Here is a 23868-nt window from a genome sequence, read left to right on the forward strand (position 1 = left end):
AATGGGTTTACAAGAAGAAATTTACCTCAGGTGATCCAAATCCAAAGTACAAGGCTAGACTTGTAGCCAAAGGGTTCAAACAACAAAAGGGAGTCAATTTTGATGAAATCTTCTTGCCTGTGGTCAAGATGACAACTCTTAGAACCGTACTTGGTCTGGTAGCGATTGAGGACATGGAACTTGTCCAGCTGGATGTGAAGACAACATTTCTTCACGGGGATCTTGATGAGGATGTTTACATGCAGCAGCCTGAAGGGTTTGTTTAGGAGAATGCATCTCGTGAGGAGCTAGTATGTAGGCTCAAAAAGGCACTTTACAGCTTAAAGCAGGGTTCAAGGCAGTGGTATCATAAATTTGATGCATGTATGAGGTCTCAAGGATATAAAAGGAGCGAAGAGGACCACTGCTTGTACACAAGAAAGCTAGATGATGGCTCAATGATCATTCTAGTTTTGTACGTTGATGACATGCTTATAGTTGGGAAATCCATTGCGGAGATTGCCAACTTGAAGAAAACACTTAGCAATAATTTTGCAATGAAAGATTTGGAGGATGATACATACTTTCTTGGCATGCGAATCAAAAGAGATCGCAAACATCGTATTCTTGAGTTATCTCAGGAGACATACATTGAGGAAGTTTTGCACCATTTCAATATGCAGGGGGGTCGGGAAAGCATTGAGTACCCCAATGCAAGCATTATTGAAACTCAACAAGGAAGATGCACCCAAATCTGATGCTAAGTGAGTTGAAATAGCTAAGGTACCATATTCTTCGGCTGTGGGCAGTGTCATGTATGCTATGGTGGCCACAAGACCAGACATTGCTTTTGCAATGGGAGTAGTGAGCCGACATATGGCAAATCCTGGCAGCAAGCATTGGGAAGTAGCGAAGCACATTCTTAGGTACTCAAAGATACGGTCGGCAAGTGTTTACGCTTCGGGAACAATGATGCATCCATCGTGGGTTATGCGGATGCAGACTATGCGGGTTGTGTCGACAATAGAAGATCGACATCTGGCTATGTCTTCATATTTGCTGGAGCAGCAGTATCTTGGAGGTCATGTCTTTAAGATTGTACGTCATCTTCCACTACGAAAGTAGAGTACGTTGCATTGTCGGATGCAAGTAAAGAGGCTGTATGGTTATCTCGCTTGGTCAAACTTCTTGGCATTGATGAGACTCCAATGATATATTGTGATAGTCATAGTACTCTTGCATTGGCAAGGAATCCCGTGTTTCACTCCAAATCGAAACACATTGAAGTCAGGTATCATCTCGTGAGAGATTTTTTGGCCAAAAAGCTTATTGATTTGGTCAAGGTACACACTGACGACAACCCAGCAGATGCTTTGACGAAAAGCTTAGCTTTGGAGCGGTTTACACATTGTAGTGAGTTGATGGATATAGGTTGAAGCCACTAGATTGCTTCATGGTTGTACATAGCAAGTCACTTGGGCTGCGTTGGCCTTCAAGTGGGAGTTTGTTGGGATTCGGGCCAACTGGCCGGACATCCCACTTACTACTAACCCATCTACTAACTTAACCATATATACACTTATTCTTTAATACAACAGAATAAGGAGATGCAACAACAAGATAACGTTGCTGTGCGCTCCACCCAAAGCAGGTCTCTCTCTCTCTCTCTGCTCTCGCACTTGTACTCGCAAACGCTTCTTGCGGCACCTTCATTTCAAGCTTCACCAAAATGAGACACCTGGAGGGCTTCTTTGGCCTTGAAATTTTTAAGCTGCATTATAAAGAGTATAGATGTTTATTAAATTTTATATATTTTTATGAAAGCATTGATATATTTGTATGAAAACATTAAAATTAAATCTATCTTGTTTTTGCAAAAGTGACAATTGTGAGTAGATTATATTAACATAACAAAAAATTTACAAATTTTTGTCATGCGCCTTAACAACTGTAGAAGGTTTAAATACAACGGTTGTCAAGGAGCCACTCCTAAAACAGGGAAGAGCCCACATCTTTATCTAAGCAAGTCCACCATTTTGGCGCCTAAGGCCCTGTTCCACTCAAGAGAGTTCATTTGTTTCCCAATAACAACAATTGCCCCCTAGCTTTCTTTTGTTCTAGTTTTACAATGTATCTTTATATTTGATTGTTTTTTTTTTAAATTCTGTTTTGTTTTCAAAGAATAATGTGCAATATGCACCTTTCACCTTATTATTTAAGTGAAGTCTTTTCTAATATATACACCATTTGTGATTATGTATGTATAACAAATAATATAATATATGTTTTTATAGTTTTTATTTTATTTTTGTTTTCAAATGATAATGTGCAATGTGTACCTTTTAGTTTATTTATTAAGCGGAGCCTTTCCTAATATATAAACAATTTGTGATTATGTATAATAGATAATATAATTTTATATAATTTTCCATGTGATTGTAAGCACTCATTTAAATTTATTTTCATAAATCTAATCATTCCCTTAACTTAGCATGCCTTCGTGCATCCTCACCTTGTTTATCAAAGAGGATACTTGTCCACCATTGACATCAACGATTGAAAAATTGCACCATTTGCTTCACCATCCCCCTATGGACAGTTTGGCATGTGATTTTGATCGAAGAGCTTTATCTTTAATGATTTAATGGCAAAATAAACAAGTGAAAGAATCACGGTGGCTTTCTGAAATAATTAGAACGTGATAAAATCATTAAGTTGAGTTTAAGTAGAATCAGTGTTCAAGAAAGGATTGCCTCAGCTTAACCTTGAGCCAATTGAAAATGGAAACTACTTGGTTGCAAACCATAGTAAAGGGAAGAAAAATTGGTGAAATATGTGAGAAAATAGCTCAAAAATCTTGCAAATTTTAAATTTATGCTAGTATTTCTAGTTCGCTTTTTTGTGGGAAGGAAACTTAGTCGACGACCGCTTAATAAAAGAAACTTTTTTGAATATTGACTAAAATTAAGTTATAGAATGCAAGAAAACTCAAGCCATGTGAGGCTGTGAAATGAAATGTGAAATTAAAAAAACTCGTTAATGTATATGTGTGTGTGTGTGTGTATCTATAGAATTTACTAGAATTATGCAAGTGAAGTTTCACTTTAACATTCTAAAACAATAGAATGCAAAGAAAGTCAAGACATGTCAGAATATGAAATGAAAGTGAAATAAACATTTAAAGTAAGTCTCTATCATGCACTGAAAACAATGAAAATCTCCCTAACCCAATACAACACTAAGGTTTCTTTTAGAAAACAAAAAGTTCCCCATGTGGTGCTAATCAGGAGCTTTATCCAATTGTCCAGACTCCACAATTGCTCCTAACACTTTAATGCTCTACTAAGAAGGCCTTATGTAGGCCAAAAAGGTTCTTTTATGCGACTCTTGTGGTGGGATGGACTTCTTCAAAGTTCAAACGATCAAGAGACACTCGTGGCACGTGGGTCATTTATAAAAGCAGTTTTGACGGAGTTTTCGTTTTGCTAGCCTGTGTTTTCAATTGCAAGTAACCAATTAATTAATGAACGCGCTTGGCGTCGTTGAAAATGTGGAGGGAGTGGAAAGCAAGCCTCTCTCTCTCAAGCGTGCTGAGCCTCAGCCTCCTCTCCCACACACGAGTGGCGCTGAGCTGAAGCACGCGCGCACGCTCGACTCGTCCTCGCCCAGCGAGTCAGCCTCTACGCAGACCCGTGCACCTTTTAACCACTCTACCTACCGATCCTTACCATCCTCGTTTGCTCAGGTATGCCTTCCTGCTTCTTGGGATTCGAAAATTTCACGCTTCTCGTTTTCCTGTGTCCGGCCCTGTAGATCAAAGCTCAACTTAATTGTGCCCTGCTTGCAACAAGTATAACTTTAATGTTCATGATTCGATCCGAGCTCCATTAGTGTTCTGTGATTTTGCAGCTCGGAGCCGTAGAAGCTCCTCAGCAGAGGCCCCCTAATTGCAGTGGACCTGTACGTGCATGCTTGTTGCAAGAGTTTGCAGAGAAAGGTTGCATCTTAGCTCTGCAGCAAGAGGCTATAAAGCTTGGGACCTGTTGCAGAGGTTGAAGATGTCAAGCCTCGAGGAACCTATTACATTTGAACATGTTCCAAGCGCTTCATTTAGAAGGAGAAGTTTTACACATTCATCCACCTTCGACAAGCCAAGAGGGCTCTTCCCCGAAGGGAACATGGATGATGGACGACTATCCTCTCAGATTGACAGATGCACATTGAGTCACTGTGACAGGGACTCCATGGATTTTGTCATGGCGGAAAGAGGCCACGATGGTTCATGTGAAGGCTTGGATAACCGGTATTTGTGCCATCTATCAATCATTTGTGATTATGCACAGCAGTAGAATCTGGGCAGGGTGCGTGTGTGGAGAGAGAGAGAGAGAGAGAGAGAGAGAGAGAGAGAGAGAGAGAGAGAGAGAGAGAGAAATGAAATGAAATGTTATATTAACGTCTCCTTAAGGCCAAAGTGACCTATGAGACCAGAAAGTTACAATGTGGTGGATCTGATACAAAGTCGGAGTAACAAGATGACAAAATGACAAAATAAAATACTATGGAATCCTAGACTGCTGGGCGTGGACTAAGCAGCTAAAACAACTAGCTGGGATAGCTAGATCATAGGAGATCCAGCATCGGTCGCTGGCAGATCTCATCGAGAGAGAGAGAGAGAGAGAGAGAGAGAGAGAGAGAGAGAGAGAGAGAGAGAGAGAGAGAGAGACTTAACATAAAGAGGGAGGGTCTCGTTGTAGCCTGTAGGGGAAAGTGACACCTTACAGAGGTTCTAGTTTGCCACGCAGCTGATGCAAAGAGTGTAGGAAGAATCACTGAGGTTTTAAGTATACTCCTTTAGTTGATCCGTTAATGTACTAAAATTCATTGAAACCACTCCCATATTCACAGAAACTGTGAATTGCACTGCCTAGCTCTGGAAGTACAGTAGATGTTTTACACGTACTCCCAAAGATGTGTATCACCTCTGACCAAACCAGGAGGAAAAGTCATCCTTAAAACATACAGGCAGCGAACCTTTCACGCGTAAATGCTGTATGTGTGCGAGAGGGATGGAGATTTGTTCATTGGGTACAATGTTGGCATTTGGGGCCTGGGCATAGAACAGAAAAATGCTGAGAATGTAAAGATTTTTGATTTTACTTATCATTACCGAGTGCAAAGAATCAATCGTCAAATCACCATGGAGCAAGTCTTACTGATCGCAATCATGTGAGCAGTAAGCTTACAGATGATGAAATTTCTTGTCGCATTTTACACCTCTTTAAATTTAGCTGACTGATTCTACTTTAAATGCAATTCAATTGTATTCCCTGAAAGATGGTTATGTACTACATATGAGAGTTTTCAAACAATGCGTGGTAATGCATTAATTGTGCACTTGTTTCAGAACTGTGCTTGTACTATGCATTCTTGATACTTGTAGAAAATCGCTTGATTCTAACATTTCCACGGGCTGTTTGAACTTTTTGGACATTGGGTGGGCTGATGAAGGATTATCCCATAGCATCTTTGCTAGAGCTGGGCGTAAAGCATAGGATGTTATCATCAAGTGCTGATATGACAGCAGTCTGTTGGGTGACATGTGGCTGATCTGCCATCGTGTGGCTGTTCTGATGTGGCAGCAGGGTGACATGGCATTTAGGCAGCAGCATGCCAAGGTTGTAAAAGCAGCCAAAAAGCAGCAAGCAGCCTAGGTGATGGGAAAGTGTAGGCCAGCGCGTCCAAAAATCAATCCGCTGGGCTGGGAGTTGATTGCTGGGCCAAAGCACCTGCAGTTAGGATTTGCTTTTGGGTGATCAGAAATCCCCAGGCACACACACACAATTGAATACGCAAAGTCTTACGCTGTGATGTGCAAGTTGAGCCGTTGTCAAGCGAGAGAGTTGGACCAACCTGAGAACCTAATTGAGGACGGTTCGCTTTTTAAGAGGGGGATATGTCATCAAGCAAGGTTGTGGCAGCCTGCCAATTACATGTAGTAGATCTTTGCTGATACGGCCTTAGGGAGGGTGCCACACAACAAGTGCTTGGTGCGTGGTTGAAATGCAAAAGTGGACCATGGTTGGGCATAAGGCTCCATAAAGTCTAAGTGATGGGACAAAGAAGGCGAGCATGTGCAAAAATTCACCGCGTAGAGTTTTTGGGGGTTTACCGCGTAGAGTTTTTGGGGGTGATTATTGGGGCAAAAGCATCCTTGCCCGGATTTGCTTTTGGGTGATTTGTAAAGCACATACATGTACACATAGTTGGAGCTTTTAGGAGTCTTATGATTGATGACAGCTTTGCTTTCAAACCATTGCCTCATGTTCCTAAAATTAGACAGATGTATCAAGAACCGACACTTAAGAGTGTCAGAGTGCTCATCCCAAGTCTTGTGTTGTAAAGTGCAAGCTGAACCATGGTCCGCTCACTATGTGTGTAACACATGTAATGACATGCGAGCGTTTAGTTTCAAGAAATAATTACTACAACAAAAGATGTTGAGTTTTGGGCCTGTATCTTTGTACCAAATGGTTGTCTTACCACTAGCATGTCACGTGCACATCTAACCCTGTGTGTACGTGGACCATGACATGGGTTCAATTTAGTTAGCTTAGGAAGTGTTCTGGCACTTTTGTGAGTCTTTCTGCAGACCGTGCATGTCCAGGCACTTAGAGTAGATGCATATCCTCTGGTTGCACACAGCATGATCATCAGATTAACATCAGAATCCTTCAGGAGCATTTTTACAGTGCACAGACCTATTTTCCCTATTTTAGCCATTTTTCACTTATATTTTTAAGTGACTTTTGTTGGGGAACTAGGTAGGGCAATTTAGCAAGCCAGTATATAAGAAACCCTAGCGCTAGCACTTTCTGGCAGAAGAGGCAGCAGGAACTAGCGTTCAACAGGCACCTTCTCAGCAAGACTCCCCAACAATGACCACCTAGCGTTTTTGGAGTAGATACCTAGCGTTTTTTGCTGTAGCAACCTAGCGTTTTCATCAAGATTCAGCCCTGGCATTTGTAGTTGCAGATCAGCCCTGGCGGTTGCAGACTCCAGCATTTAGTCTAGTGTTTTTGCATCAAGCATCAGTTTAGCCCAGCGTTTTGATTTGCAAATCAGCCTCGGCATTTTGCGATCCACGGCGACGTTTTCAGTTTTCAGCACATAGGCACCACAGGAGAAACCCCAAACCTCGCAGATCTCACCTTTCCGTAGCAAATCCTCGCCGCACGGTTAGATCAGCCGAAGTTTGCAGATTCAGCCTGGAAAACGCAAATTTCAGCATCTGCGTTTTCAGCGCGTCGTCGTCACCAACATAGAGTCAGAATTCAGCAGGTAAAGATTTGCAGATTTCAGCCATTAGCGTTTTCAGATTTCAGCCTGTCTCGTCATCGTCGTCGACATCGTCAAGCAGTCCATTGCATTGTATCAAATCGTGCAATCAATAGCATAGACTTCTCTCGCCATCGAGACAGGGGCCCTTGGAGGAGGGTTTGACAACATTTTGGTGTCGTATTCTTCTCTCTCTATCTCTCAGTCTCAGTACCTTCATTCACAGTGTTTACCACTTTGTTTGTGATCATTTGCACTCTCTCACTAAAGGAACGGAAGGCTCTCCCTTCCGTAAGTAAAAGGAACTGTGAGGATTCTAGGTACTAATCCTTTATTAAGTACTTAAACTCATGATTAAGACTTAGGAAACTGAACTGTACTCGAGACAAGACTTAGAAGACTCTGTGTTTGATTGATTGATTGTGTGATACAAGGGCTCCTTATATAGGAGACGAAGAGACATAAATGAAAAGACACGTCTCTTGGTGAAGAGACACGACTTTAGACGTAAAGACATCCTTTCGACGAAGAGCTGCAACCATTGGGCAAAGGGTCGCACCCGTAGAGCGAAGGGGTGTGACCAGTCGTCGAAGGAGTGTGGCTTTTGGCGAAGAGATACGTCCTTTGGGTGAAGGGGTGCGACCGTCCAAGCGCAGGGGTCCTCCTTGGCATAGCACTTCGTGTATCTGCAACTAGGAGTAGATGTATTGTTGTTAACATAGTCACAATCGTGACATTCCCTCCCATTTAAAATGAGAGCCTGTGTCAAAGAAACGACTTCTGATGTTGATAGAACTCTGGAAAAGCATTGAATCTTCGAAAATCTTCAATCTTTGAGTTATCTGAAACCTTTGTCTTGAACCTTTGCTTCTTGCGAAACCTTTTTTCTTTGACTGCTAAATCCCATGTCATTGCATTATTCGAAGACTTTTTAGAGGAATCTGGCTTAATCAGGTTGACTTCAACAAGAGGTTGATCTTCAAAATTCTTCATGCGATGTAAGATTTCTGGTTCAAAATCTTCGAGTAACTGCGAAATATATGGGGAAGAGAAAATCTTCTCAAGGTATCCTTTAAATGGGGTAACTTCAACTTTAGTAATCACTGGAGAGGATTTTGGCTTGAGGCTGGAATCATCTTCCAATAATGAATCCCAAAATTCTTCAGAATCATCTTCAGAAACTGTAACTTCATGATTTGTAATTGGCATATCATCATCCAATAAAGAATCAAAGAAAGCATAGTCGTCTTTAGACTCTGAATCTGCAACTATATCTTTATCTTTGTCCTCATCAATTGATTCAGGAGAAGTTAATGAATTGAAAAATTCATCAATAATAATATCTGTATCTGCATCGGAAATCATATTCTCTTCATAATCCACTGTATCATGTCGCTTGACTAGTACACGTGAGGCTTGAATTACTCTTTCCGCACGAGAAAGCCCGTGTAAAGTCAATTCACGTCCATCTTTGAACAAATTGATAGTATGTCCTCGAAAGCTAATTGTTGGATCATATTGGGTAAGTTTGAATCTCGAACTACAACTGTCAAACTGTCTGATCACAAGTCAAAATTGATCCATCTGCTAATTCCACATCATATAAGTGAGATATCTTCTGAGTTGTTAAACCAAGCTGTTGAACTATCTGAGTGCTGACAAAATTATTTGAGCATCCGCTGTCTACCAAACTATTGATGGAGCGACCATTGAGTAGTCCAAGAAGGCTCAAAAGTTGCTTTGAGAGAGGCTCCAAAACTGAAGAATTGCACTGAGCATGCTTCCTAAGATACTCGTATCCTCTGAGACACGAATCGTATTGACCACTGATTTTCCTTTATCCTTCGCAGAATCTGGTTGTTCAAAATTCGACGATGTTTCCGCGTTGGAATTTCTTTTCAAATTAGACGGATTTGGTCTCTTTGGACATTGACACCATCTATGGTCACCTTTGCAAATTGTACATAATCCTTCCTTCTTTGAAGTCGAAGATCCATTTGACGAAGAGCCTTGCTGAGTATTGGAATGCCGATCTTGAGAAAAATCACGTTCTTTACCTCGATCGAGTGGAGGAACATGTGAAGAAGATCTGCTTTCAGATTATTGATCTTGAGAATAGAACCTTGAAGTTGAATAAGGTTGCGTTGCTTGCTATCTGAACTGAGACTGATGTTGCTGACTTTGGCTATAGTTGTCTCTGCGATCGCGCTGTGAAAAGCGAGCGCTATTTGAAGATTTGTTACCAGGGAGAAAATTCCGTGTAGGGCGTCGATTATCGCTAAGACGCTCCACATCGTCCTTCAGGTTGGGTTCGAGTCCGTCGATAAAGCTGTGAAGTTTATTAGGGGAACTAAGGGTCTCTATCTCCAGAGTTAGCCTTTGGAACTCTGTGATGTACGCGGCCAAGGAACTTGTCTAGCTCAGGCGGCGAAGAGAGGGCCGAGCATGAAAATCCGCATTGGCAGGTTCGAACGCCTTGCAAATAGCACGCTGAAATTTATCCCAAGAAGGTGTGTGTTTACCATTAGCAACCCGTAGTTGCCACCAAAGAAATGTTGTGTCCTTGAGCAGAGAACTAGCAAGTGTAACTTTTTTACTCTCGACCAAGTCTGTGTTCGATAAGTAAATCTCCATTTTGAACAGCCATTGGTCCAGCACGCGCTTGTCGCGACGACCAGTGTATGGTTCCGGCAGTTTAACATCAAGCTTCTTCTTCTGTGCAGCATTAAAAATTTTATAAAGTAATTGAAGCTCGCGATTGTCTACCTCTTCAGTTGGATCTGGTTCGTTTGCTTCGTCCACTGAAGCTTCGGAAGAAGGTGTTGAAGATGCTGCATTAGTAGTTGGAGAAACAGCAGGTCGACTTCGAGAAGTGTTTTCCGTGTGCATCTCATCCAAGCGAGTGTGAAGTGATGCGAGGCTTATGGAAAGTGTGGCCATCTACTCCTTGATGAGAGTAAGAGCATCGTCAGATTGTCCACCTCCGTCCTGAGAATTCGGCATGGTTACGCCTCAAAAGGAACTCGAACAGGTGAAAGTTCTGGGTCGGGAACAGGTTCTTCGGGAGGAAAAAGTTCGCGCTGTGGAGTCGAGGAATCAGAAATAATTATCACGTCCGGTTATGACAAATCGGGAATCTCAATAACTTCCGGTTTTGGAGTATCCAGAATAATTATGACTTCGGTGTAGTAGGAATTTCCGCGAGAACGCTGTCCGGAATCTCCTCTTTGTATGAAACTTAGGGGATGTCCACTTTGAATTCAACGTTTGCCATGGATACGGTGCCGATGGCGCGCGGAGGAGAGGACGAGTGTGAGAGGAGGAACCAGTGGGGGGCAAGGTGGCAAATCTGGAAACTTTCACTAACTATCCTGTTGGGTTCTTCGCTTTTTTTAAAAGTAAGTTTTAATTGAAGGGTTCAAGTGAAAAGGGGCTTTCACATGGTTTTTTAAAAAAATTAGGTCTTGGCGGCCAACTTAAATCAAGTGCATGGCCGGGTGTTTTTAATAAAAACCCTTGCGTTGAATTAAATAAGCTGCCAGCGTTAAAAAACTGCCCAGCGTAAGAAATTCAGCAGCGTAGACCGTTTCCAGAATTCGATTCGGCGTGTCAGCATGGCAGCGTTTCAACATGAAAGTGTGTGCGCCAAAGGTTGGCTGGAGAAGGGGTGCGTAAAGAGCATGCAGCGTTTCAGCCCAGCCAGCACGCCAACGATTCAACCCTTCAATCAGCCAGCACAGCAGTGCATAATTTGGGGAAAGGGTGCACAAACTTCAAAGGGGCACAACCTTTGGAAAAGGTGCGAGCACGGAGAAGAAGGGGCATGTTGTTTGTCGTGTGCCCGTTCGCGGGAAGGGATGTGAGGGCGGGTTAGAAGGAGTACAACCCGAGCAAAGGTACACGAGGCTCTCCGGGTATGCTACGCACACACATCTGTGTTCTGTCTTTATTTATAGAATTGGAACAGAAAAATTCATGTTACCTCATGCTTGTATGCACATGCGTACCATCTTTCTTCTGCTTCCATGCAACTCCGGGAAGGGGTAGAGTGTAGCGGCGAGGGTGAGAGGCTCACAACCTTCGGGTCCCGGGAAAAAAATTACTCTGATACCACTGTGAGGATTCTAGGTACTAATCCTTTATTAAGTACTTAAACTCATGATTAAGACTTAGGAAACTGAACTGTACTCAAGACAAGACTTAGAAGACTCTGTGTTTGATTGATTGATTGTGTGATACAAGGGCTCCTTATATAGGAGACGAAGAGACATAAATGAAAAGACACGTCTCTTGGTGAAGAGACGACTTTAGACGTAAAGGCACATCCTTTCGGCGAAGAGCTGCAACCATTGGGCGAAGAGTCGCACTTGTAGATCGAAGGGTTGTGACTATTCGTCGAAGGAGTGTGGCTTTTGGCGAAGAGACACGTCCTTTGGGTGAAGGGGTGTGACCATGCAAGCGCAGGGGTCCTCCTTGGCATAAATGAAAAGACACGTCTCTTGGTGAAGAGACACGACTTTAGACGTAAAGGCACATCCTTTCGACGAAGAGCTGCAACCATTGGGCGAAGAGTCGCACTTGTAGATCGAAGGGGTGTGACTATTCGTCGAAGGAGTGTGGCTTTTGGCGAAGAGACACGTCCTTTGGGTGAAGGGGTGTGACCATCCAAGCGCAGGGGTCCTCCTTGGCATGGCACTTCGCGTATTTGCAACTAGGAGTAGATGTATTGTTTTAACATAGTCACAATCGTGACAGGAACCCTTGAGCACAGTTCGAAGCACTCATCTTGAGCAAAGTTCAACATTCACTTCCGCTGCACCTTACATAGCAAGGGCAAGTTCAAGTTGTGTTTTATTTGCTGTTTGTGTTTGTCAGCTCATGTGGGTTGCAAAGCTTCCATGTGTGCGGGTGTGGGACTTACTGATTCATAGTTTTATTGTCTTTTTACATTCATTTTGGGTTGGTTTACCTATGTTAACGAAGGTAATCCCTCTTATTAGTATCATGCAATCATTTTAGTTTTAGTTGAGGGTGTGAGAGCTATCGTGAAGCCACATGTTATCTCTAAGTGGAGAGTTTGGTTGGTTGCCAAACCCTTCAAGGGCAAGGTCTTATCAACAGTGTGTGAGTACACATTGAGCCTAATAACCCCAATGCAACTGTCAAAGTCGATGATGCAGAAGCGTAGAGAGAGAGAGAGAGAGAGAGAGAGAGAGAGAGAGAGAGAGAGAGAGAGAGAGAGAGAACCAATCAACCTTGGCAATGAATAACTGAATGTGTATACAATGGAGTCAAGGGGTTGCTTATATAGCAAGCCTAGTAAATTGCCCTACCCAAGACTTTGACAAATAAGTAAAATAAATACCTAAAAGCCAAACTAAATAATGTGGTCACATTGGGCAGTTCACTTGAGATGCTCATACTTGCCTCTGATCTCAGTATATGTGCTGCATCGACACACAAAATGTCCTCGCTCTCCACCTCCTCTGTGCATGCTCTGCAGACTCGCTCCTCTGTAGGGACACCAGTATGTCTCCCGATCTCAATCTCTAACCTGTGTGATGCCACTGTCAGCTGACCAATCGCCACCCATGAGCTATGTGGCATGTATGTGTCCATGTAGCGTGGTCTCTGTATGAACCCATCAGGTAGTATAGTAAGCAACTGGTCTTTGTAGTCGGACATCTTCGTCCCCAAGCCCGGTGACTCCCAAACTCTCCTGATGTATAGCTGCCAAAGGTCCTGTCTCAACACTGTCGGGAGGTATCTCTCTCATCCTCTGGATGAAACAGACTGTCTGGAATAGTGCCTCTACTACCATAGGTGGTGTAGCGAGCTCTGCTCTGATAATGTCATGTGGCACTGTGTGCTTGCTACGGAGCAAGCGTGAAATCATACAGATCTGTGGCCTCTCAATCTGTGCCCATCGATCATCTGTCAGTCCTGGTGCCCATATTGCTGCTGAGTACATCAAGGCCGGGGTGACTAAGGTGTCGAAAAGCCACCCCTTCGTGCGGGGCTCCTGAAAGTGTGCTCGGTGGCATCTCCGCTCTAACATGGCCAGGGCTGCATACCATCGAGTGAGCCTGTCAGTAGCTGCCTGCCTCATAGTGAATGGTCCTGGTAGGTTGGTGAATGTAACTCCCAAGTAGGCATATGAGGTGACCACATCAACCCGTCCTCCTGCTGCTGTGAAGGTGGCAGTGCTCCTCATTGCACTGGATGTGTGAAAGATCATAACCTTGGTTTTGCCAAGGTTCACAGTCAACCCCCTATGTGTGCAGAAATCATCCAAGGCCCCAAGATGGCGTTGCAAGCCCTTGAGTGACTTTGAAATCAACACAATATCATCAATATATAACATGATGTGGATTGGAGTACCTGCCCCTCCCCTCCTGCTCGCAGTATGTAGTCGGAGATCTCGTCGATGTAGAGCCCAAATAGTGTCGGGGAGAGTGGGCATCCTTGCTTAACACCAATGGTGCTAGCAATGGTCTCTGATAAACCTCCTGGGCATCGAACGCGACGAGTCACCCGCTTGTAGAGAGCGTATAGGGCCCAAATCATCTTTGCTGGTATTGTAAGACTCTGGAGGCGTTGGAAGAGCCTCTCGCGTGGAACTGTATCAAAGGCCTTGCGGAAATCCACAAAGCAGCAATAAAGTCTCTTCTTCCGTGCCTTTGCCCCATCAATGAGACAGCGCAGGACGAAGATGTGATCGATGGTGGAGAAAGCTCGTCTGAAACCTGCGTGGCCTGGGGCTCGTAGACTCGCGGTCTCTGCATATGAGCTGAGCTCTGCCTCAAGTACTGCGCCATACAGCTTGGCCATCGTGTGGCCAATCATGATGGTCTTGTAGTTCCCTGGGTCCAGGGTGTCACCAGATTTGTGGATAGGCACTATGGTGTGCTGTGTTCACTCCTCTGGGAAGCCCTCCCCTATAGCCCGGTTGAAGACATGTGCAACCAACGGGGCGATAGTGGATCCGTGTATATGATGTGCTCACTCTTTAATCCAGTATGGTCGGCCGATTGTCTGTGTTGCATGCGGTGAATGGCTCTCTCTACCATGACTGCTGTGAAGGAGGAGCAGCGTGTGGGTCGTGGCTCGAGTGGTTGTGGGATGGGAGGCTGTCTAGGCACCTCATATAGTCTCTCTGCATAATCATGCCATATTTGTGGATCCTCAATAGGTATAGTCGGACGTGGCTCGCGGAGGGTGCGCCATGCCGTCACACTATCCATGCTCATGAATAGGCGATATAGCTCAAGCTCTTGTGCCTCCTCAAATGCTCGTTGCTTTCGGCGTGTCATTGTCTTCATTTGCTGCTTGGCCTCTCTCTCTGTGATCTCTCCCAGGGCCCGTCGTGCGTCGGTATAGCTCTCTGCACTCATCATCATACCATCGGTTCTGAGGCATAGTCCAGGGGGGGGGGGAAGGGGGGTGTGGGTGCGTCCTGTGTGGGTGGTGTGTGGAAAAGAGCTAATGGCTAAAGTGTGGAGGACGGAGGAGATATGTGATGTGAGAACTGAGAGTGGTGTGGATGGATGTAAGAGGCATAGGCCGTGCTCGACCTCGGCCGGGTAAAGAGGGGCTAGCTCATGTGTGAAGTGGATGGTGGTATGTGGAGTGCGTGCTGTAGAGCTATGTGGAATGGTGTCTCCGGTGATGGAAAGAGAAAGGTATGTGTGGTTGGCTCCAATGGGTATGGGTGGGATGGTGAAGGATATAATGAGGTGGGTGGCCTCCCTGGGTCCCAGAATGTAGTTGACCGTACTCCTCCCTCCCTGTGCAACTCCATGCGGCATACAAGTCAAGCTCCCTGAAGTGGGCCACTGGGCCATCCCGTTATAAATAACAAGATGGTGTTGGGAGCCAAGTCGAAGTAGATGTCGCCCGTAGGCCGTGACTAGAGCCGTGTCTGCTGAATCTCTCACCGAAGCCTCCTCATGTAGAGTGTGTAGTATCTCTGGGTCCTCGTGGTCATATGCCTCACATTGCTCACTGCGGGTACGAGCATTGAAGTCCCCCATAAGGAAAACGTCACCAAGTGTGGAGTACTCCATAATCTCCTCCGAAAGGCATGCATAAGGTGAGGCCTCTGTTGATGATGACTCCTGCTCAGTAGAGGCGAATCTGGAACCTGTGGGACCAAAGTAGGACAGGGCAATGTAGACGGTCGTTGTAGTTCCAAACCGCAAGGTGGATCTCTTCCCGTGTCCCATAGGCCGTGAATCCCTATGCGATGGTCTTGCCATCAATGATGACCCGACCATCTTGGTAGGAGGCCCGCTTTCCCTCTTGCGGGCTTGATGCACCCGAGGCATGCATGCTCGCCGGTGTGCTACTTGCATCTTTGTGAGGTCGTCATCAAGGTAGATGTGTGGACCTTCAAGCCCTCTCAAGATCACCCTCTTGCGGAGGAAGGTGGAGTGTAACTGATCATTGGGGAATTGGAGGATGAGAGCTCTCTCTTTGTTGGGGTCCTTGCCGGCTCTCCATGCTTTGGTGAAGGGAGGCGATTCTTCTTCCTTGTACCCAAGCTTGTTACATAGCCCCCTCCTGTCCCTCTCGGGGGTAGATCCCTCCTTCTTAACTATGCTGGTGACTCGTACATTGAGGCGTCGAGCTTGCCTCATCTTCTCTTCCTCAAGGGTGGTGTGTACGATGAGGACCTCCTTTTGTGCGTCCTCCTATGCTTCCTTCTTGATGTTCTTCTTGACAACTTCCACCCATCCCTCCTTCGTGGCCTCAAGTTTGCCTTCCATGCTTGCGGTCAAGTCCTTGGTGAGCTCTTCTTTGAGAGCTTCTTTGGTGGTGGTGTTAATCTCACCTTCCTCGGGTGAAAGCGATGCCACCGATGCTTTGAGAATGGCAATTTGTTCCTTCATGTCTTCTCTTTCTTTCTTCCACTCCTCTTGTGCTTCTTTCCAGTCTCCTTTCTCCTTCTCGTGCTTCATCTCCCATTCTTCTTTCTCCTTCATCCATGTCTCCCGTTCTTTTTGAGTGCTTCCGTCTCCTTCTCAAGTTTGGATAGTCAGGTGATGATACCGTTGATGGTGGAGTCCATCATCTTCTTGTTGTCATTGATGGCGATGCTGAGCTTATCTTCCACTTTGGTCAAATCTTCCTTCTTGGCCATGTTGCGTCTTCTTGGTGTGTCCACTCCTCGGTTGAGTCCTTTCGCTCAAGAGGTGATCATGAGTGGGGATGGAAAGGGGAATGGCGAAGGGGGAAAGGCAATGGCAATGCAGCAGTGGCAGCAAGTGGCAATGCAGCAATGGCAGTGCAGCAAGGAGAGGCAATTCAGCAGCAGCAGCAGGTTGGTATAACAGCAGCAGCAACAAACGGGTACTGGGGGTGCTGTGCAGGTGGGGTGGGCGCGCTGAGCAGCTGGGGTGACACAGCAGCGCGCAGTACAGCAGTAGTGTGCCTGGAGCAGCACAGCAGCAGGTACGTGCGCTGGTGCAGCAGGAGGAGGGCGCACTGGTGCAGTTGGGGTGGGCGCTGGAGAGGGTGACGCAGCAGCGCGCAGCAGAAAGGCACAGCAGTGTGCAGTACAGCAGCGCGCAGAGAGAGAGAGAGAGAGAGAGAGAGAGAGAGAGAGAGAGAGAGAGAGAGAGAGAGAGAGAGAGAGAGAGAGAGAGAGAGAGAGAGAGAGAGAGAGAGAGAGAGAGAGAGAGAGAGAGAAATGAAATGATATATTAACGTCTACAAAAGGCCAAAATGACCTATGAGACCAACTGATTACAATGATGAGTCTAGTACCAAGTCTGGGTACAAACAAAGAAAACTACAAACAAAGAACTGATAGGAGTGCTACCGACTCCTATGGGTGGCTGGTAGGCTGAGCAATGGTCTCATGCCATAAAGGTACAAAGTGGGGATAAGTGTCACCATGATACAATATAGCAGTAGCATGAAGCCTATCTTGATCGACACTGTGGGTGTCGTGCTAGAATCCTGTGGATCCTCTGCCGCAATCTCCGCCGGTGCTGCGTGGCTCCCCCCCTCAGTCGCGGTCGTCTCGATCTCCCTAACTCTATAGCTCGATCAATGAGAGTACCGTTGGTGTGTGTGTATGGGTGGGAACCGAGCTCTGTGGTGGTGGTGTCCCCTCTACCTCTGTGGTACTCAGACTGAAGAAATCTGAGATGCGTCTCTGGGACTGTCTTTGTCTTTGCCCATTCAATAGAGCGTCTCTATGTCTCTGAATCTCAAGTAGGAATAATCCGAGACATCTTTGATCCTGATATCTCATGACTCTATCTAACGAGTCAAAACCATCTCTGAATAGACAATGAAAGCGTCCCCGTATCTCATAGTAGACTGTGCAACGACATATGTAGTGAAACTCTGTCTTTGGCTCTGCATATGTAGTGAAACTCTGTCTCTGGCTCTGCATGGCATAACTGACATATCCTACTGTCTGCTGGTATGCCTCTGAATCTACTTGTCTCAATCCCAAGCTGGTGTGAAGATGTGCGAATCTGGCCTATAGCACATCGTAACCCATGAGATAGATGTGTGTCCATGTAACTGGGCCGTGTGACAAAACCGTCTGTCGTGAGTTGAAGAAGATGCTCTCTATAGAAAACCCTCTTCGTACCCAACTCCCGTGATGGCTCTATCCATGTCCTCTTGCTATCAAGCTGGATAAGATCATGCCGAATGAGTCTAGTAGTCTCGATCCGTGTAAGAGCCAAGGATGGTGCATCAAGAGAATACTGGAAAGGGGGCAGCCTGTCCATGTTGAAACCATGCCTCTGAAACCATGAGCTCATCTGTGCATACCAACATGATGTATCTCCCTGTAATGCCAGTTGTCTGGATGACTCAAGAGCAAGCTTGGCATACCTGTCCCTGGTGGTGTCCCATAAGCTGTGTACAAATGATACTGATCTGGTGAGTGCCTCAATCTCCATAGGTGGGGCAGCCAGCTCCGCTCGTATGATGTCATGTGGGACTGAGGCCTTGGCTCTAATCAGCCTAGAAATCATAGATATCAAGGGTCTCTCCATATTACTCCATCCAGCACTGTCAATAGACAGTCCCCAAACCTGAACCTCGTAGTGCATAACTGAAGCGACCAAAGTATTGAAAAGCCAGAGCTTTGTTCGAGGTTCCTGGAACTGAACTTGCGAACAAATCCTCTGTGAACCACCTAGGGCTGCATAGGCACGAGTCAATCTAGTGTCTGCTGCCACTTTCAGTGTGAACCTCGGTCCACTAAAGACCACCCCAAGATATGTGTATGCATCAGTGTACTCCATACTGTCCTGCCCATATGTGAAAGTAGGTGCTGATCTCCTAACCCACTGTGGCGTGGTATTAAATACCATGACCTTGGTTTTACCAAGGTTGACAAACAATCCACTATCCTCTGCAAAACTATGCAATGCGTCCAAATGTCTCTGCATACCCTCTGGTGAGTCTGATATCAACACGATATCGATATATATAGAGAGAGAGAGAGAGAGAGAGAGAGAGAGAGAGAGAGAGAGAGAGAGAGAGAGAGAGAAGAGAGAGAGAGAGAGAGAGAGAGAGAGAGAGAGAGAGAGAGAGAGAGAGAGGAAATGTAATATTAACGTCCAAAATGACCTATGAGACCAAACGATTACATGTGGTGAATCTAATACGAAGTCTGGGTACAAAAAGTACAAAGAACTGAAAAGAAAATAATGGATAGGGGTGGGGTGAAAGCTAATACAAAGGGAATACAAAGGGTGAGTTGATACAATGGAGCTCTCTGACAGTCGAGGCATCATATACATATACATCAATATCCAAAGGCTATAGAGATTCAATGTCCTCCAAGGTAGGCACTCTGTCGGGACGGCTCCTATGTCGCACTAGTATGGTATGGATCCTCTGTCGCAATCTGCGTCGATGTTGAGAGGGCCCCCTCATCCGTGGGCGACGGGACCGCCCCAACTCTATCGCCCGATCAAGCAGTATGGCTCTGGTGCCTCTGGTGGTGTTATGCTGTTGGGGTTGCTCTGACTCCTCTGTCTGTGACTGAAAGAAATTTGTAATTTTCCGTTTTTGGATCTCTCTCGTTGTGCCCCTCTTCAAGAGGTCCTCTCTGTATTTGCGAATCTCCAGTAAGTATAATCCGAGGCATCTCTGATCCTTGTATCTCATGACTCTAGAAAGTGGCCCCAAAACCCTCTCTGAACAGATCGTGAAAGCAGCCTCGTATTTCATAGTAAGCTGGGCAGTGACATATGTAATGTAGCTCTGTCTCTGGCTCTATCTAGCACACTTGACAAATCCTGGACTCAGCGGGTATTCCTCTAAATCTGCCTGTCTCGATCTCTAGTTGATGTGAGGATGTGCGTATTTGACCAATAGCACATCGTATCCCGTGGGATAGATGATTGTCCATGTAAACTTGTCTGATCACAAAACCATCCTCCATGAGTTGGAGAAGATGCTCGCTATAGAAAGTCATCTTCGTACCTAGCTCATGTGTAGGTTGTATCCATGTCCCCTTCGTATCCAGTTGAATCAAGTCCTGTCTGATGAGCCTGGTAATCTCTGCCCTAGTGAGAGAGATGGAGGGTGCATCCAAAGAGTACTGAAATGGGGGTAGCCGATCCATACTAAAGCCATGTAGCCAGGTATAGAATTGACTCTAGAAGTTGATGAAGCATGTCCGCGTGGCATACAAAGCCATGTGCAGGTGACATCAAAGGATCTACAGTATGCAAAGTTTTTGAAGGATCATCCACTTGACGAGATTCATTCATGATGGCAAGTTGCCATTTACTCACCTCTCAAGTCGGCCATGAAACAGAAAGCAAAGCCGAGTGTAGACTAGCAAAAGCTGGACTCGCAAGATGAATTTGACAATGTTGTTTAGTACCAGGTCAATGAATTAATAAAGACTACAAAGAGCTCTCGGAAGAAGAGTCGATTAGCAGATTATCTCGGTTATTTGGATCGGAAATCTACTTTTGAGGCAGCTAGGGCATGTTTGCTTTGCGGATGATGTAATGAAAAAGCACCACGTGCCGATGGAAAGGAACAAAAGAGACAACTTTAAGTACTTCAAAACAACAGAACGGAAAGAGATGCGCAACACACGAGACAAGTTTGGCGGAGTTCCACCCCAAGAGAGCACTGGCCCCAAACCCTTGCGTCCCTTCGGTATTTCTTTATATTGCTTGAACTCAGTACAAGGTCGGTGGCTCTGCTTAGCATCCGCTCTCGTGAGAATGCTAGAGAGAGTGCCCACCCTTTGTGTTTAAAGGCCCAAGGCCATTCCAAAAGGATTACATGAAAAGCATCAATCTTAAAAGCATATGGTCTCCCTAAAGCAGCAAGCGTAAAATGAGAAACATCCATACACTTGCCACGCGAGCAGCTGTCAGCGTGTTTCATGGACGTTCGTACAATTTGCCACGTCATCAATCAACGCAGTTTGAGAGCGTTTGTACAGCAGCCAAGTCCGCAGTTTTTATGCAATAATCCCTGTGTGCGCTTATGGGGGTCCTGCTTTGCTTTATTATAGGCCCCATCGGATGGGGTGCTATAAGTTGGTCAATCTTTTAATATTCGGCCCACTTGGCGAGGATCTGTAAGTTTTCTTCTTCTTTTGTTGCTTCTAGGGTTTAGGCCGACATGATCCATAAGCTCTTGCATCGTGGATACTTGTTTAGTTAGACATTTCTCCTGTTATGGTGATGTTAGTTCAATTGTGTACCGCTCGCACTGGTCCTCAACTTGAAGAAAGACATTGGAAGGTAGACATCAAGAAACCTTTGGTTGTAGTCTTCCATGATCTCCGAGGCAAGCATTTTCAAGTTGCCTCATTTTGACAAGATCTGGACTTCAAACAAGGAGGTGATATAACTTCATGCAAAAATAGTCTTGAAAGCCTGCCAAGTCCTTGGAGCATGCGGTTGGGTCACGATTGAAGTGGATTAGACGGTTGAGAAGGCTACTGATTAAAAGCTCTCGTATTTTCTGGTGTCGGAGGAGGTGGTACCACCTGGAAACTTTGCAGCATCGGGAGATTCTATTGAGGATGTCGCGAAAGTATGTTGCGAAGCTTGTCGAGAAGAAACTGCAGGTACTTTGCTGAATGAAGGAAGACCCCTGGCATGATAGATTGTGGGTACAACTACCTCCGACATACGGCCAACAAGACCTCAGGCATTGACATGACATGGAAATCAGACGTACATCCTCTTGGCAACCAGGAAACTCGTGGGTGAGAATGGTATAGGCCTCAATGCTACAAGGGGTGATTGCCCTCTAGAAGCTAAGTATGCTTTGTACAACATGGGCTGTACCATCAATGGTAAGGACTGGATGATGATAAGGAGATAAGATCGGCTGGGAAGAGCTGCCCTTAGGGAAAATGTAGATGAGATGTGTTGCTCCAAGTCAGCTATTTTGAATCTAAAATAGCCCCTAAGCTTGATGGGTGACTTCAACATACATGCATCTTTAACAAACCCAAGGTACATTGACTTAAAAGAGAAGCTCAATCTGCATGGTCGGGACCAACTAATACTATTCTCACCAACAAACCATGGCTCCACACTTCATTAATAGTTAATCCACACTTAATCAATAACTAATCCTTTCAGATTAGGAACTAACTACTACTAGTAATCTGAGTCATCTGACTGTTCCCTCACTTCTCCTTCTAGGTGTAAGATGTATTTCGTTACTTCACCTTTTTTCTTACGCCTAGTTGTTTGTCTTCAAGGAGGGGGGCTGGGCATCAGCAGGGATGGACTGGTTCTTCAATTTATTTGCGAAGGTCAAGGACATTGTTATCTGAAAGAAAGACTTTTGTGGGGGCCGACTCTGGTAGTGATTGGAGCAATTCACCAACATCACCTGATCTGCCAGTAGCATCATTTGGGAGGTTAAAATCATCTGCCAAAAAGGTAGCTCATCTTTAATGTTTCTTCCGGCAATTGAGGTTCTCTTTGCAAGTTTGGACTGCTCTGTAGATTGGTGATCTTGAATCGTGATGCAGGGTGGGCAGATTGTCACAGGTATTCCCAAATTTGTGAAGATCGTGGAGGTTGGACCAAGGGATGGTTTACAAAACGAGAAGGCTGCAGTTCCTACTGATGTGAAGGTGGAGCTTATCAAGAGATTAGCTGATTCAGGCTTGAAGGTTGTTGAAGCAACCAGCTTTGTATCACCCAAATGGGTTCCTCAGGTAGCTTAAATCTGGGTTAGACATGCCTACTTACATAATAGTCGTTGATCTGCCGCTGCATGTGTGCTGCTATTATAGTTTTGCAACGTAATTCGAAGCTTCATGACTATTGCTTTTGGCGTTCTTACATCTCTGCTTCTCTTCCTTGACATGCCTCGTGTCTATTCACCAGCTCAACACTGAGCATACAGCCTACCTGGTCCTCGATTTGCATTGTGTTTATTCACCAGCTGAAGACTAAGCATACTGTTTATCTGCTTGTTTTTGTAGCTTGCAGATGCCAAAGAGGTGATGGCTGGGGTCAGGTTACTGAAGGGTGCCCAATTTCCAGTTCTAACTCCAAACCTTCGAGTAATTGCTTTGCCTTGTGAATGTGACACTTCTCTAAGGGGCAGCTCATGACTCTGGTCTCCCTAATGTTGTGCAGGGGTTTGAAGCTGCTGTTGCCTCAGGTGCGCAGGAAGTTGCTATTTTTGCTTCTGCCTCGGAGGCATTTTCCAAAAAAAACATCAATTGTAGTATTGCCGATAGCTTAAGGCGTTACGAGAATGTGATGGAAGCCGCAAAGAGACTCTCTCTCCCTGTGCGAGGGTATTTGATTGCTGATTATTCTTATTTATCAATGATTTTTGGTCACTGTTCACCATATGCAATTTGATGTAGCTGATGCGGGTATGTGTTTGTTGGTATCTTCACTGCTTACAGGTATGTTTCCTGTGTTGTTGCCTGCCCTGATGAAGGGTTCATCCCTCCCTCCAAGGTGGCATATGTTGTGCAAAAGCTGCTGGACATGGGCTGCTATGAGGTCTCACTTGGTGACACCATTGGTGCTGGAACACCTGGTATATGGAAGCCTTTATGCTGTCAATATTGGAAATTAGCTCTGTGGGTTGTAACTTGTTAATTTTCAATACAGTTTTTGTTAATTTATTATAAAACAATGCTTTTCTTAAACAGGAAATGTTTTGCCTATGCTGGAAGCTGTGATGGATGTAGCTCCTGTTGACAAGATTGCCGTGCATTTCCATGATACGTATGGTCAAGCTTTGGCCAACATTTTCTTAGCTCTTCAGGTATGGGGATGGTCCAGTAAGAACTCTGTCTGCTCTCTCTCTCTCTCTCTCTGATGGATGACCCTTTCGGTTTAGGCTGGTTTCTAGTTCTTTCAAATGAGAAAGACGTTTTCAATTGTGTGTACTTACTGGCTCTCTTTTTAGTTTATTCATTTGCTCTAAGATTCGGAAGTCCGAATCTTAGCCCGCTTCATAGGTCGTCAGAATGCATCCTACTCAACACTCACCCCTGTGAAAAGGGATGGAGGACTCGAACGCAGGGGTGCATGTAGGAGCTGCACTTCAAGACTTGCT

The 23868-nt window shown here is 45.2% G+C and overlaps 1 protein-coding gene and 1 pseudogene across 2 annotated transcripts in view; one reads left to right on the plus strand and one right to left on the minus strand.

Annotated features, from left to right (window-relative positions):
• The first annotated feature begins 3487 nt into the window (after positions 1-3487).
• Positions 3488-23868, plus strand: part of LOC147446727 (uncharacterized) — a 46268-nt gene continuing 25887 nt past the window's right edge. Inside the window, exons 1-9 of one of the 2 annotated variants that reach the window (XM_086525898.1) lie at positions 3488-3724; positions 3889-3939; positions 4029-4282; positions 22037-22220; positions 22313-22501; positions 22772-22852; positions 22929-23092; positions 23207-23343; positions 23459-23574. In XM_086525898.1, the coding sequence (XP_086382024.1) occupies positions 3503-3724; positions 3889-3939; positions 4029-4282; positions 22037-22220; positions 22313-22501; positions 22772-22852; positions 22929-23092; positions 23207-23343; positions 23459-23574 (1398 nt within the window). In that variant the 5' untranslated portion in view covers positions 3488-3502. Of the gene's footprint in view, positions 3725-3888; positions 4283-22036; positions 22221-22312; positions 22502-22771; positions 22853-22928; positions 23093-23206; positions 23344-23458; positions 23575-23868 lie in introns of both variants that reach the window. The other variant, XM_086525897.1, reaches the window with a different exon arrangement.
• On the minus strand, positions 15436-16439 carry LOC147446728 (uncharacterized; annotated as a pseudogene).

This window comes from Adiantum capillus-veneris, chromosome 12 (assembly GCF_014529385.1).
Source record: "Adiantum capillus-veneris isolate H3 chromosome 12, ASM1452938v2, whole genome shotgun sequence".
Classification (NCBI taxonomy): domain Eukaryota; kingdom Viridiplantae; phylum Streptophyta; class Polypodiopsida; order Polypodiales; family Pteridaceae; genus Adiantum; species Adiantum capillus-veneris.